At 46.4% G+C, this 14,807-nt stretch overlaps 2 protein-coding genes, 1 long non-coding RNA gene and 2 other non-coding genes across 5 annotated transcripts; 2 read left to right on the top strand and 3 right to left on the bottom strand.

Moving 5' to 3' along the window:
* LOC132884565 (uncharacterized) lies at window positions 1-2,974 on the top strand. The gene is made up of 6 exons (XM_060918421.1): window positions 1-802; window positions 899-979; window positions 1,088-1,724; window positions 1,856-2,180; window positions 2,295-2,838; window positions 2,907-2,974. The coding sequence occupies exons 1-6, from the start codon at window positions 1-3 to the stop codon at window positions 2,972-2,974; spliced, it is 2,457 nt and encodes an 818-aa protein (XP_060774404.1).
* Window positions 2,975-2,993: 19 nt separating this feature from the next.
* Window positions 2,994-3,637, top strand: LOC132884357 (uncharacterized). The gene is made up of 2 exons (XR_009654445.1): window positions 2,994-3,081; window positions 3,207-3,637. It is a non-coding gene; the product is annotated as an uncharacterized LOC132884357 (long non-coding RNA).
* Window positions 3,638-9,349: 5,712 nt separating this feature from the next.
* trnaa-agc (transfer RNA alanine (anticodon AGC)) lies at window positions 9,350-9,422 on the bottom strand. The gene has a single exon. It is a non-coding gene; the product is annotated as a tRNA-Ala (tRNA).
* An 805-nt stretch (window positions 9,423-10,227) lies between these two features.
* Window positions 10,228-10,300, bottom strand: trnaa-agc (transfer RNA alanine (anticodon AGC)). The gene has a single exon. It is a non-coding gene; the product is annotated as a tRNA-Ala (tRNA).
* Window positions 10,301-11,856: 1,556 nt separating this feature from the next.
* On the bottom strand, window positions 11,857-13,907 carry LOC132884564 (uncharacterized). The gene is made up of 4 exons (XM_060918420.1): window positions 13,626-13,907; window positions 12,927-13,504; window positions 12,704-12,729; window positions 11,857-12,191 (listed from the first exon to the last, which is right to left on the bottom strand). The coding sequence occupies exons 1-4, from the start codon at window positions 13,905-13,907 to the stop codon at window positions 11,857-11,859; spliced, it is 1,221 nt and encodes a 406-aa protein (XP_060774403.1).
* Between the last annotated feature and the right edge of the window lie 900 nt (window positions 13,908-14,807).

The following is a 14,807-nucleotide window of genomic DNA, read 5'->3' as shown; positions in this document are numbered from 1 at the left end:
ATGCATGCGTATCCAGTTTTCCGTCGGCAGTCAGCCACATCAGCCCGGCTCCTCATGGCACCCACAAGCGAGGCCAACCGCGTGGAAAACAAAGTGTCTGCAAGGGCCCAACCCAAAGAGGAGGTACTGAAGGAGGCATCCAACTTTGTCAGGAGCAATGGGGGAGATCCATCTGACCAGTTTTTGGTGTTGGCTCACTGTCTGCTACAGTTTGGTAAATACCAGGGTCAGAGATTCATTTGGCTTCTGGAGAACTCGCTTGGCTACGCATTAGCCTTGCTGCATAGTATTTCCAATGAAACAGCACTCCCAAACCCTCTGTCAGAAAATAAGCAACTGTTTCTTCAGTACACATCGCACATTAAAGAGTTGCCTGGAGAAGTGGAGAAATACGCCAAGAAGAAAGAGCTTCAGGCTCAAGCGCAGGCAACAGGAGACACGGGCTGTTTGTTGTTGGAGTTTGGAGACTTTGAGGGCCGCTCTCTGAAAGAGGTGTACGAGGACCAGAGCCACGGGGCCCAGAAACTCGTCAGGTACGTGCTACAGTCAAATGCACGGCCCAACACCAACATGGCCCTTTTCAAGGCATATATTTTGAAAAGACGGTCAGCTGAGGGTACCAGTACCAGGGAGCATCAGCCATCTCCAGCCTCCAGTGCCAGCGCCTCTTCTCCTGCCCCGTCACCTACCACCATCCAAACGGGTCCACGGACGCCTGCCTCTGTAAAAGCTCTGCTGGCACGTGGCAAACACTTGCCTCCCTCACAGCTGGCCAAAAAACTTGTGTCACCTGTGAAACCCTGTAAGTGGTTTTCAGTATTCACCAACTGTTAATATGCATGCATGCAGTATGTTGCGTTAATCATTTTGCCTTACCTTTCCGGTCTTTTTTTTTCAGCTCCAGCACCGCAATTGTCTGGCTCCAGCACTGCACATCGGCGCCCAGAACCCATTCCCCAACAGTTGCGCTTCCTCTGTGGTAAGCAAGCACCATCTTCCATACATTCATGTCTGTGTGTTGTCTCTGTGTACATTTGTCTGTGTGTAACTGTAGGCCTACCTAACAATTTTACTATTTGTGCTCCAGGCCCTTCTGAGGCCAACGATGAGGAACTTGTGCGTGCCACACAAGAGTGTGAGACACAGCTGCAAACAGCAGGCACCATGCCTCCTCTAGCAGCCACCATGCCTCCTCCAACAGCCGTCATGCCTCCTCCAACAGCCGCCATGCCTCCTCCAGTAGAAGTTGCTCAGCCACAGCCATCGGTGGATCTCCCCTCTCACTGGAAGGACCATCTTCCTCCCTTCCAACAGGAGTGGATTCGCCACACACTGTTCAAGGCGAACCCAAAGACTGGGAAACCGGAGCTGGTGACCCAGCTGAAGCTGTGGTGGCATCCTCCTCAGCCCACCCTCATTCACACCCAGCCACCGGCGTCACCTAATCAATTCTTCTGTCGCCCCCTGTTCCTGTGGATGCCTCACAAGATGTGGAGGTACCCACTAGTCTGCGTGCGTCCATCATGCCAAAAGTACAGCCTTACAGCAGCCGGACTGTATAGGACCGTGCGCAAGGTCCTGGACATAGACGGGTGGTATGACCTTGCAACTGAGTACCTGGAGTGCAAGCGGTGCTCCAAGAAATATCCTGCGTGGTCTGAGGATATCTTGGCCCAGCTGGATGTTGGCCACCGCAGCCAGTTCCCAGCTCTGCTAACTTACACGTAATTTGTCTTATGAATAGAAACCTTCAGTAGCTGCTTCTATGGACTGTTGTGTGTGTGTATGCGCATGTAGTACATATTACATTACATTACCTTGTTACATTGTTACAATACATTGTTTCTTTCCTCAGGTACTCATGTGACAACCGGGTGATAAGGATGATGAGGGAGAAGACACTGGGCAACAGTGTTACCCAGCTGTACAAGAAGCTGAACGAGCAGCACAGTGAGGCGTGGATGCAGCGCTTCCTGCAGTACCTGACAGCTTGCGAGCCGTTTACAAGGTCTGCAATCATCTGCCCAGTATTTGCAGATCCCCCAGCCTTACCTGCCATCCCAAAACCGAAGTGGCTGTTGGCCGTGTTTGCCAGAGATGTCCTTGGGAGGCTGAATGAAGTGAAGGCCAAAATTACAAACACCTTTGGCTCTGTCCTCAAGATGGACTCCACGAAAAAGGTATTGCATCCCTCTTCAAATCCGAAATGGTCATCACAATGTGACGTGTGAATTATCTCACTTTAGTAATATTTGAACTGACAGAGTTTGATCCTTATTGCCTTTCCTCAGCAGATCACCAAAAAGCTGTCTGGTGCCGCTGCAGGTACAGCTGCTTGGTGTACAAACGTGGGAAATGAGTACGGCCAAGTACTCACTTCAGTCCTGACGGCCTCCGAGGGACATGCTCTGGATGGGATGGCAACAGGCCTAATGAAGCGGTACAGGGAGGCAGGTGTAGCTCCACCCGACATTATGTACGTGGACAGAGACTGCTGCAGTGGGGCAGTGAACAGGATGTTTGCCGACTGGGATGAGCTCCAAGTGCGCCTTGACGTGTGGCATTTCATGCGCCGCTTTGCCGCAGGTGTCAACACAGAGGCTCATCCCCTGTATGGCATTTTTATGATGCGCCTGTCCAAGTGCATTTTTGAGTGGGATCCCGAGGATGTGTCTGCTCTTCGTGAAGCTAAGAAGAGCGAGCTGGCGGCGAAGGGCATCCTGGACATCACAGAGGAGGCTCTCAATGCCCGGATATCTCGGAGGGAGTTGGCGCTGCACTGTCGGAGGAGGACCAGGGGCGTGGAGGAGACCTCCAGACTGCTTGAAGCATTGATCAGTCTGTTTGACAGCCCAGCTGGGAAGGACACTCTGGGTGTTCCTCTGCTCGACCACGAATGGATCCAGGGAATATGGAAGGATCAGAAGAAGCACGTGGCCTGCATCCAGGACCCAGACTTCCCCCTCTACATTAAAACGGGCACCCTGAAGAAGGGCGACGTGGTGCTCAACTGCTACAGGTGTGCCCGTGGCTCCACCTCCCTGGAGTCTTTCCATCTTCACCTGACTAGGTTTATCCCAGGTATTTACTTTCTCTTTTTTTGGGGGGGGGGGTACTTTATTAATAGTTTGATATGACTTCTTGTGGCGGCCCAAAGGGCGTGTCTTGGTTTTTCCACCCTCCTGCTTTTTTTTGTGTCTTCTCAGGTGTGCAAGATGTAGCCGATTAGGCTGACGAGGGACGCGTGGGTCCACCTGATGCTCCTTCAAAATGACCTGGCTCTTTTTTCTACGTAGGAGAGAGCAGCGAGGGCAAGACGACGTCCTTCTCAGTGCCTCCCGTTCAATCTTGAGCGGCGTGCCTCTTTGAAGGACTTTAAAGTTCATATTCTGGCTTTTGTTTTGTTTCACTCTTTGGTTGAATTTGTAGCGCTGGCTTTGAAAAGTAAAATAAGTGAACTGGCTCCATGCCTCCTCTACATTATTTCTCACTTGTGATGTGAGCGTAACACTCCTTTTGTAATGTATGTCTGGTTGTAATGGAAATTGTGTTATAACAGGAGGAGCATGGCATATAATTCTGTGACCTGGGGTCCTGACTTTTTTGTGTTCATGTATTTATCCATCAGGAACCAGTGCCAGCGCCTCGCATTTCCAGGCGTATCTTCTGGAAGGACTGATGTGCTGGAACGAGGACAGAATGAAGGACTCTGTTCAAGCACCCACTTCCATACGCACCTACGGCAGTGTTCTGCAGGAGGCCGTGGATCGGCTCAGCCAAGCCGTTCTGGGAAAACGTTGGGATGAGCAGTACCGCAGTCCTGGAGTCTACACAGGTTAGCACTGATCACTTATTCAAAAAGGACAAAATTACCTCAGGCAGTGTATCATATAGTTACATTTTAATGTATTACTTGAATATGAACAATTTTCTGTTTTTCTGTTTTACTTTTCATAGGTGAATTGTTGGCCATGGAGTACCTGTACAGCCAGACTGGCATATCACTTACTCCAACGCTCCACAACCAAGAGGAGGAGGACCAGCTGGTGGAGGACATTGATGACGAGGACATTGAGGATGAAGGCTTTGAGGAGGAGACAGAGGACATCACAGTTCCTGTGCTGACTGACGATGACCATGACATTGAAAGGAGGCCCTCAACCACAAGGCGTCGGGCACCTTCACCACCACCTCTACCAGAACTGCCGTCCACGTCCACGGGTGGAGGTCAGCGTCCAGTTGCTGCTGCCGCCGTTCCGTCCACGTCGGGTCAAGGACTGCACCCTGCTGCTACTGCTGCTGCCACCACTTCAGGGGCTCAGGTAAGACACTAACAGATATTTCAATTCCAAGTTAATGTTACTACATTTTACATTTACCACTACTAATGAATACTTTTTAATTTTTTTTTATTTAGGGCGTCGTCGTTGGACCGGATGGCATTCCTGGGTGGGACAAAGTGCAAGAGCTGGCTGCTTACCTGGTAGACCTGCGAGATGCTGCCTACCTCACTGAGCCACAGGTGACCGAGGTCATCCAGCTGTGGGCGGCACTCCCAGACAGCGACAAGGAGAGGATCGACTACCAGCCACGTCACCAGGAGCGGCTGTCGTCTGGTCGATTCAAGGCACCGAAGCGGTCTGGAGTCACACCGGGTGTGGAGAGCGTCAAGCGCAGCTTGATAGGTCACCCTGGGGGGCCGGCTCAGTGGCCTGGTACCAGCCGCTTGGTAGACGCCATGTGCACACGCTTGTGCACTTTGCACAAGTGCACTACCAGGAAGGCCGGTGTTTCCACTCCCAGGTGGACCAGAATTCTGGATGATTACCACCACATCCGTGACTTGATCATCGCCAGCCCACGGTTGATGGCAGATACAACAATTCAGTTGTTTCAAATCAACCAGCAGACACTTATTCAGTGGTAGGTCTCCCCCTTTTTTATTGATTTCCCTCAAATTTACACAATAATGGTCTCATAATTGTCCCATGAACACACAAATGACCCTCCCACAAACTCTCTCATTTCAGGTTTCAACAGCGGCTGAAAGGTCAGGAGATGAGTACACTCACTCAGGGACTGACTCCAGCACCCCAAATTCCCATCGCCCCTGCCCAGCTTCCACAGCCACAGGAAAAACTGATCGTCCCTCCTGCATCATCTGGGCAACGACATGAATTTGTGTTCCCCCCGAATCTGGAGGGCCGGGCTCCTCTGCTACGCCCAGGCCGTCGCCCCAAAGACCGCCAAGACCGTCCAATTGCCCCCACCCCACCACCCGTTTTTCCTCTCCCTGCAACATTAGGCACCAGTGCACTGCCAGTGCCAACTCCCTTCACATTGGTACAGCTCCCAGCAATGACTGTTCCTGCACCACCTGTTCCCTTTCTCCAGCTCCCAGCCACGACTTTGGCTGCCTCAACACCTGGTGCAGCCCCATCTGTACCTGCGCCACCTCCGCCCGCTGGCCCGCCGCCTCCTCCCGCTGGCCCACCACCTCCTGTTTCACGGTACACAGAGAGGAACAGGCGTCGGCGAGCCGCTGAAGAGGCCAGTGGTAGTGCGGAGAAAAGAAAATATGTAAGGGGTGCGACATATAACATGTGTAGCCAATGTGGCAAACCCAAGACTAAAGAGTATGGGCATAGTCGCTTTGGGAGCGCGACTTTCTGTTCCCAGGCCTCAGGTGGCAAGTCTGTTGAAGAGTGGTTGGAAGAACAGAGAGCTCAAAAGTAGTTCTTCTATTGTACAATATGTATATAGTGTGTATAAGTTCTGCTGCTATTGCTTGTATATAGTGTGTTTGTGTGTGTGTATATACCACATATATTATGTAGTTTTTACATGTACATAGTTTTCCTGACAACCTTCCCCCTTTACTCATGCACATTTCTCCCTGTAAATTGTACATTGGTTTGTGTGAGTGATTAAATACATGCTTGGTTTTTAAACTTGATGTTTCATCTCTTGTTTTTTACTGTCCAATTTCAGATACATTAAAAGTGATTGATTGCACTCAGATGTATTTGTCTCGGCCTGTGTATCATCATAAAAAAAAAAACTTTATCATACAAAATACACCACATATTGTGTTACTGTCTTTGTGCACTTAACTTCACCATCAAACAACCTGAACATTAAATGGACTGACAATATGAAGATAATTATTATTGGCAAACTTTTAGTAGTAATTCTACTAATATAAGGAGAAACACCTCTCCCTATTAGGTCTACTATAAAGTTACTGTATCCTGTGTATCATCCTAAGTCAACAGTTGTAGCAGCTAAAAAAAACAGCATATTGTGTCTGTGCCACTTTATTATTACCATCAAACAATTAACATGAACATGGGAAAGCATTACTATTAATATACACAGTTCTTGTCACTGCTAATATAAGGTAAAGACATTTTCTTTTATTACCACCATTTGTCATAGCATTGCATTGCCATAAGTTAGAGTACAGTTAGCCATAGATAAACATTTCAAATAAACGAATGACGCGCTGCGCTGTTTTTTTATTTTTTTCAGAACGACAGAGAAGATCACCAGACCCCCATGTAGAAGTGTCGCGGTATCGAATCCCGTCCGGCGCGACAACCTGCAAACTTTCAACTCAAACACAACATTAATACACTTCCACACAAAAAGCCCACGGTAGAATTTCACCAAATCCCCTTCACTCCGTTGGCATTTATTTTCGCGATGTTTCCTGCATGCGCCGAGAGCTCAAAGATTGGGCCCCTGCCTATGCTAAGCAAGCGCCCTACCACTTGAGCTAATTCCCCTGCTGTGGATGAGGTTTTGTCCAACTAACTACTGCACGCCTCCCCAAACTGCACTTCCTGACCTGCTCGTTGCTCTCTGGAACCATGCCTGAGTTTCCATTGGTTGGTTGTTTATTTTCAAGTGAGCGACTGCCCAGAAGCAGACTTTTGTTCTGGGGGAGTGAGTTCTGACTCCCATTTGCATGAATCCCAGGTTGTAACCTTCAAGGGTTTTGCCCCTAAAACAACCCAATCTCCTCACATGGAGTCCCTGGCATGCTTCTCACACTTTGGGGGCAGGCCTCAGGAAGCATTTCTTGCTTCATTGTTCAATGAGAGCAGCTGGCCGGAAGGTGGTGAAAAGTGCCTTTTCAGGACAGCAGCTTGCTTTTCACCAGCAGCTTGAAGAATACAAGCAGGTAAGCATCATATTTTCAGTTTGTAAAAGCTGTCTCAGCTGACTTTGCACTCGAGCGAGAGTTAGAATTTCATAGTGGATGGTGGGAATATGACAAGCCTGTTGAAAAATGTGACTTGGAGATACTGAGGTCATTCGGCAATTCAAGGAATAAAGCCAAGCAAACTGAAAGGGATCTGTGATAGCTCACCTTCGGAGCAGAAAAGTAGTGTGCAGTTAGTTGATTTGGTCATTGCCAAGGTTGTGGGTTTAATCCAAATAGTGGCTGTTTTCACACATGTGCTGCTTTGAATGTGGCGAAAGAAATTTGATCTTGACTTGGCTGAAAGTGCAGATGATTCGGCTGGTTTGCAAGATGACAAGAAAGTTTTTCTCTGTAAAAGGCAAGCCCAGGGTCAGTGGGTGCTTTGGAGAATGTGGGCATTGATCCCACTACCTCTTACATGCGAAGCAAGCGCTCTACCACTTGAGCTAATTCCCCTGCTGTGTTTGAGGTTTTGTCCAACTAACTACCGCACGCCTCCCCAAACTGCACTTCCTGACCTGCTCGTTGCTCTCTGGAACCATGCCTGAGTTTCCATTGGTTGGTTGTTTATTTTCAAGTGAGCGACTGTCCAGACGCGGACTTTTGTTCTGGGGGAGTGCGTTCTGACTCCCATTTGCATGAATCCCAGGTTGTAACTTTCAAGGGTTTTGCCCCTAAAACAACCCAATCTCCTCACATGGAGTCCCTGGCATGCTTCTCACACTTTGGGGGCAGGCCTCAGGAAGCATTTCTTGCTTCATTGTTCAATGAGAGCAGCTGGCCGGAAGGTGGTGAAAAGTGCCTTTTCAGGACAGCAGCTTGCTTTTCACCAGCAGCTTGAAGAATACAAGCAGGTAAGCATCATATTTTCAGTTTGTAAAAGCTGTCTCAGCTGACTTTGCACTCGAGCGAGAGTTAGAATTTCATAGTGGATGGTGGGAATATGACAAGCCTGTTGAAAAATGTGACTTGGAGATACTGAGGTCATTCGGCAATTCAAGGAATAAAGCCAAGCAAACTGAAAGGGATCTGTGATAGCTCACCTTCGGAGCAGAAAAGTAGTGTGCAGTTAGTTGATTTGGTCATTGCCAAGGTTGTGGGTTTAATCCAAATAGTGGCTGTTTTCACACATGTGCTGCTTTGAATGTGGCGAAAGAAATTTGATCTTGACTTGGCTGAAAGTGCAGATGATTCGGCTGGTTTGCAAGATGACAAGAAAGTTTTTCTCTGTAAAAGGCAAGCCCAGGGTCAGTGGGTGCTTTGGAGAATGTGGGCATTGATCCCACTACCTCTTACATGCGAAGCAAGCGCTCTACCACTTGAGCTAATTCCCCTGCTGTGGTTGAGGTTTTGTCCAACTAACTACCGCACGCCTCCCCAAACTGCACTTCCTGACCTGCTCGTTGCTCTCTGGAACCATGCCTGAGTTTCCATTGGTTGGTTGTTTATTTTCAAGTGAGCGACTGTCCAGACGCGGACTTTTGTTCTGGGGGAGTGCGTTCTGACTCCCATTTGCATGAATCCCAGGTTGTAACTTTCAAGGGTTTTGCCCCTAAAACAACCCAATCTCCTCACATGGAGTCCCTGGCATGCTTCTCACACTTTGGGGGCAGGCCTCAGGAAGCATTTCTTGCTTCATTGTTCAATGAGAGCAGCTGGCCGGAAGGTGGTGAAAAGTGCCTTTTCAGGACAGCAGCTTGCTTTTCACCAGCAGCTTGAAGAATACAAGCAGGTAAGCATCATATTTTCAGTTTGTAAAAGCTGTCTCAGCTGACTTTGCACTCGAGCGAGAGTTAGAATTTCATAGTGGATGGTGGGAATATGACAAGCCTGTTGAAAAATGTGACTTGGAGATACTGAGGTCATTCGGCAATTCAAGGAATAAAGCCAAGCAAACTGAAAGGGATCTGTGATAGCTCACCTTCGGAGCAGAAAAGTAGTGTGCAGTTAGTTGATTTGGTCATTGCCAAGGTTGTGGGTTTAATCCAAATAGTGGCTGTTTTCACACATGTGCTGCTTTGAATGTGGCGAAAGAAATTTGATCTTGACTTGGCTGAAAGTGCAGATGATTCGGCTGGCTTGCAAGATGACAAGAAAGTTTTTCTCTGTAAAATGCAAGCCCAGGGTCAGTGGGTGCTTTGGAGAATGTGGGCATCGATCCCACTACCTCTTACATGCTAAGCAAGCGCTCTACCACTTGAGCTAATTCCCCTGCTGTGGTTGAGGTTTTGTCCAACTAACTACCGCACGCCTCCCCAAACTGCAGTTCCTGACCTGCTCGTTGCTCTCTGGAACCATGCCTGAGTTTCCATTGGTTGGTTGTTTATTTTCAAGTGAGCGACTGTCCAGAAGCGGACTTTTGTTCTGGGGGAGTGCGTTCTGACTCCCATTTGCATGAATCCCAGGTTGTAACTTTCAAGGGTTTTGCCCCTAAAACAACCCAATCTCCTCACATGGAGTCCCTGGCATGCTTCTCACACTTTGGGGGCAGGCCTCAGGAAGCATTTCTTGCTTCATTGTTCAATGAGAGCAGCTGGCCGGAAGGTGGTGAAAAGTGCCTTTTCAGGACAGCAGCTTGCTTTTCACCAGCAGCTTGAAGAATACAAGCAGGTAAGCATCATATTTTCAGTTTGTAAAAGCTGTCTCAGCTGACTTTGCACTCGAGCGAGAGTTAGAATTTCATACTGGATGGTGGGAATATGACAAGCCTGTTGAAAAATGTGACTTGGAGATACTGAGGTCATTCGGCAATTCAAGGAATAAAGCCAAGCAAACTGAAAGGGATCTGTGATAGCTCACCTTCGGAGCAGAAAAGTAGTGTGCAGTTAGTTGATTTGGTCATTGCCAAGGTTGTGGGTTTAATCCAAATAGTGGCTGTTTTCACACATGTGCTGCTTTGAATGTGGCGAAAGAAATTTGATCTTGACTTGGCTGAAAGTGCAGATGATTCGGCTGGCTTGCAAGATGACAAGAAAGTTTTTCTCTGTAAAATGCAAGCCCAGGGTCAGTGGGTGCTTTGGAGAATGTGGGCATCGATCCCACTACCTCTTACATGCTAAGCAAGCGCTCTACCACTTGAGCTAATTCCCCTGCTGTGGTTGAGGTTTTGTCCAACTAACTACCGCACGCCTCCCCAAACTGCAGTTCCTGACCTGCTCGTTGCTCTCTGGAACCATGCCTGAGTTTCCATTGGTTGGTTGTTTATTTTCAAGTGAGCGACTGTCCAGAAGCGGACTTTTGTTCTGGGGGAGTGCGTTCTGACTCCCATTTGCATGAATCCCAGGTTGTAACCTTCAAGGGTTTTGCCCCTAAAACAACCCAATCTCCTCACATGGAGTCCCTGGCATGCTTCTCACACTTTGGGGGCAGGCCTCAGGAAGCATTTCTTGCTTCATTGTTCAATGAGAGCAGCTGGCCGGAAGGTCATGAAAAGTGCCTTTTCAGGACAGCAGCTTGCTTTTCACCAGCAGCTTGAAGAATACAAGCAGGTAAGCATCATATTTTCAGTTTGTAAAAGCTGTCTCAGCTGACTTTGCACTCGAGCGAGAGTTAGAATTTCATAGTGGATGGTGGGAATATGACAAGCCTGTTGAAAAATGTGACTTGGAGATACTGAGGTCAGTCGGCAATTCAAGGAATAAAGCCAAGCAAACTGAAAGGGATCTGTGATAGCTCACCTTCGGAGCTCATCAGAGGAGCATATCAGCAGAAAAGTAGTGTGCAGTTAGTTGAGTTGGTCATTGCCAAGGTTGTGGGTTTAATCCAAATAGTGGCTGTTTTCACACATGTGCTGCTTTGAATGTGGCGAAAGAAATTTGATCTTGACTTGGCTGAAAGTGCAGATGATTCGGCTGGTTTGCAAGATGACAAGAAAGTTTTTCTCTGTAAAATGCAAGCAAGGCAGTAGTTTTGGAGAATGTGGGCACCAATCCCACTGCCTCTTACATGCTAAGGAAGCACGCTACCACTTGAGCTAATTCCGCTGCTGTGCTTGCATATTTGTCCAACTAACTACTGGTTTTAAGCCTTTTGTTATTGTTCAGCTGATTCTGGTTTTGACCTGCCTTTGATGTTCTGTTTGTGCCTCGCTTGACCTTTGCCTGTTTTTTGACACTGCCTTTTACATCATGATTTGGATCTGATTCACAGTGCTCTTTATAAACACCCCGTTCTGATTTTACATCTGTCTGTTGTATGCCAATCTCTCTCTCTCTCTCTCTCTCGTGAATTTCACTGTCATACTGGAAAAAGGTATGTACCATTTTCATAGAATAGAAAAATAAATAAGTTTTAGCTTCTTTTACTTCCTCGATCAAGGATATTCCAGTTTGCTTAAACAAGCATTCTTTATTGTGCTCCAAACTCAATAGTTATTTAACAGGAAATGTGACGATATTTTTTTATTTTAACAAATCTATTCTAGTAAATAACTGAAAAAAAAAACCTTCAAAATATTATACCATTGGTAAGAATGATGTTTAGGTCTAATTTAAAAATAAACTTCAGATTAATACACAAATGATGGTTTATCTACAAAAGCAAACTGAAATCATAGACTGAGGGTTGAGCCTGCAGAGGTAAACATGTAAAGCGCTCCATCTTGTGAGAAAAGCACGACTCTGCTCCAGTCATGTGTAGTGCTTTTTTTACAGTGTAGCTGGGTTTCCTGTCACTGTGGGCCCCAGAGCACAGTAGTACAGTGTAGAGTCTGTCACTGCAGCAGAGGAGGTGAACAGATCCACTTTCATACTCATTTTATCAAGTTTGATGGAAGCTCGTGGATGAGCTGGTTGAGACTTTGTGACATGATCACTTCTTTCATCAATCAGCAGCAGAAACTCTGGTCTTGATCCAGGTTTTTGTTGGTACCAGTGAAGACTGTAAGCTGAGCCAGTATATGTGCAGGACAGTGTGATGTTGCTGCCTTCAGTTCCAGATATAGTGGTTTGTTCTGGTTTAATGCTGTTCTCAGCAGCTTCTGCTAAAAATACATTACAGTTTTTTTCAATTGCTAACCAGCGTTTACCCATACTTATGATACTTTTTCTAAACACTTAACACAGACTGACACCTACGGCACACAATTGGCCAAATGGTTAATTTTCTTCTCAAAAGCACATACTGTTAAATATATACCAAAGATTCTTTTCAAAATAGAGCAAATCTTTTTCTGTACATACTAACTTCCCCAAAACACAAGAATTCTGACTCAAAATTAAATACTTATGTCAAACAATAACATTTGTTTTCACTTCACAAGTTACATGGAGTCTATCAAAGTACACCAGGTTTCAAAATACTGGATATTGCTGACATTACAAAAAGTGCATAGACTTTTCTGTTTCAGTTTTACGTAAATGTACTGTATTTGCATGCAAAAATGCAATCCACTGTTTTACCCCAAATATCTTGTATGTTGACATGTAATAGTCACACTCAAAAGAATTTCAGTAAAAAGCAAATAGATTTTTTTTCCTTTACTGTTTACAGTACCTGCTTCAGTAGGTACATTTGAAATACTGTGACAGAACAGAAAAAAAACAAACAAAAAATAACACAAAAGATCAATACTTCCAAATAAAAATGCCCAGATACGTAAAGCAGAGAAACAATCAAACAATACAGCAAAAAAATCCGTCTCTAATCTCTTCTATCATCTGGGTTTGGCCACATGTTTTCATCTACATCACATCTTATGTCTTCCAAGGCAATACACCTAGGGTAAAAACGCTTTGAGTGCCGGATCCAGCCTTGGCAGTCTTCCGCTGTTATGTCCCTACAGCCAGCATCCATGGCATCCAGGAGGGTCATTTGATCATGTGGCCGATGGTCATACACATTCCACCTCCATGCCGAGAAGAATTCCTCTATCGGATTTAGGAATGGTGAATATGGTGGAAGGAAGAGGCGTACAAATCTTTGGTGGTCCCTGAACCATGCCGTCACTGCCTGTGAGTGGTGGAAAGCAACGTTATCCCACGTGATCACGAAGGTGCTGATGTTGTCACCCTCATCATATTGTTTTGGAACCAGTTGCTGGTGAAGGTCATTCATGAATGCAATGAGGCGCTCTGTGTTGTAAGGCCCGACCTGAGACCTGTGCAGAAGTAAGCCTGTATGTGCTATTGCTGCGCACATAGTGATGTTGGCACCCCTCTGCCCTGGTACATCAACTGTAGCCCTTTTTCCTATTACATTTCTTCCGCGACGACGCCTTTTTGACACATTGAAGCCAGCCTCGTCGATGAAGATAAATTCGTGAGGGACCTGGTTGGCCTCCAATTCCATGACTCTCTGAAACAAAGTTCATTTACGTAAGTCAAATTACAGTATTACTGTATACCATACTGTATTGTAATGATTACAGTAGTGGTCAGCAAACAGAATTGAATATAGAATTGAAAATACAGTATACCTGCACATACAGCCTTCGTAGATCCTTCACTCGATCACTGTTCCGATTGAACGGTACAGTGTAGAGCTGCTTCATTCGCACTCTGTGTTTTGATAGTGTGCGTGCAATGGTAGTGAGACTGATGCTGTTGATGTTCTCAAACACTTCATTTTCGTCAACAATTCTGGCCTGAATTTCGCGCAGTCTGATTTCGTTGTTTGCAACAACCATTGCCACAATGGCCAGCTCTTGGTCATTGTTCAGGAGCCTTCCTCTTCCCCCAGAGCGAGGAAGGCGTTCCATCCTTTACAGTAAAATACAGTAAAGGGAAAATACAGTATGTAAAAACACAAAATTACCACAAATACTTACTGTATACAGTAATTTACCAATGAAAATAGACACAATCCATGTAAATACGTACCTGTTGGTTTGTTGAAATATGCGAACAATACTGGCAACTGTTGACCTTGGCACATTGGGCTGCACCCTTTCATCTGCCTCTCTTAGGGACAGACCATGATTTACCACATGGTCAATGACAGTGGCACGGATTTCATCAGTCACCACCATTCGTGCAGCTCTTCTAATGCCTCCACCACGCATCCTGACCCCTCTACCATGCCCTCTCCTCTGGCCTGCTCCTCTTACTGGGCCCACACCTATTACCGGGGCTGCACCTCTCACTGCACCGGCACCCCTTCTTGCAACATCTGCCCTTCTTCCTGCAGCTACCCCTCTTCCTGCATCCCTTCCTGGGCCTGCACCTCTCCCTTGGCCCCCCACTCTTAGTCTTCCTCGTCCAGACATTCTCTTTCTGCTTACTCCATTACAAGCATTACTCCACAAAGGCCTCCTTTTGTAAGTGTCTACATTTGAGCCATACTATGATCAGCTGTGGTTGGTCCAATTTACCCAATAAATATCTGCTGTCAATTATTCAATTACATATTTGTCAATCAGCTGAGATATATAGTTTTTGAACTGATATCATTGCTGAGGGAAGTGTATTTATGCTGTATGTATAGTTTGGAATATTGTTTTTGCTATTTTGGGAAGTTGTGTGTTAACAATTGTAAATAATACAAAAATAGTCTATCATTTTGTTAAGAGGCATATCTTGTCTGTTATGAAAATGTAAGCAATGAGGAAATGTGTTTACTGACTGCAAATTGTGTGAAAATGTCATGAAACGTCTGAATG

Source organism: Neoarius graeffei, chromosome 4, assembly GCF_027579695.1.
Source record: "Neoarius graeffei isolate fNeoGra1 chromosome 4, fNeoGra1.pri, whole genome shotgun sequence".
NCBI lineage: Eukaryota > Metazoa > Chordata > Actinopteri > Siluriformes > Ariidae > Neoarius > Neoarius graeffei.
The sequence above is the reverse complement of the archived record's forward strand: the minus strand, read 5'-3'. Positions and strand labels throughout refer to the sequence as shown.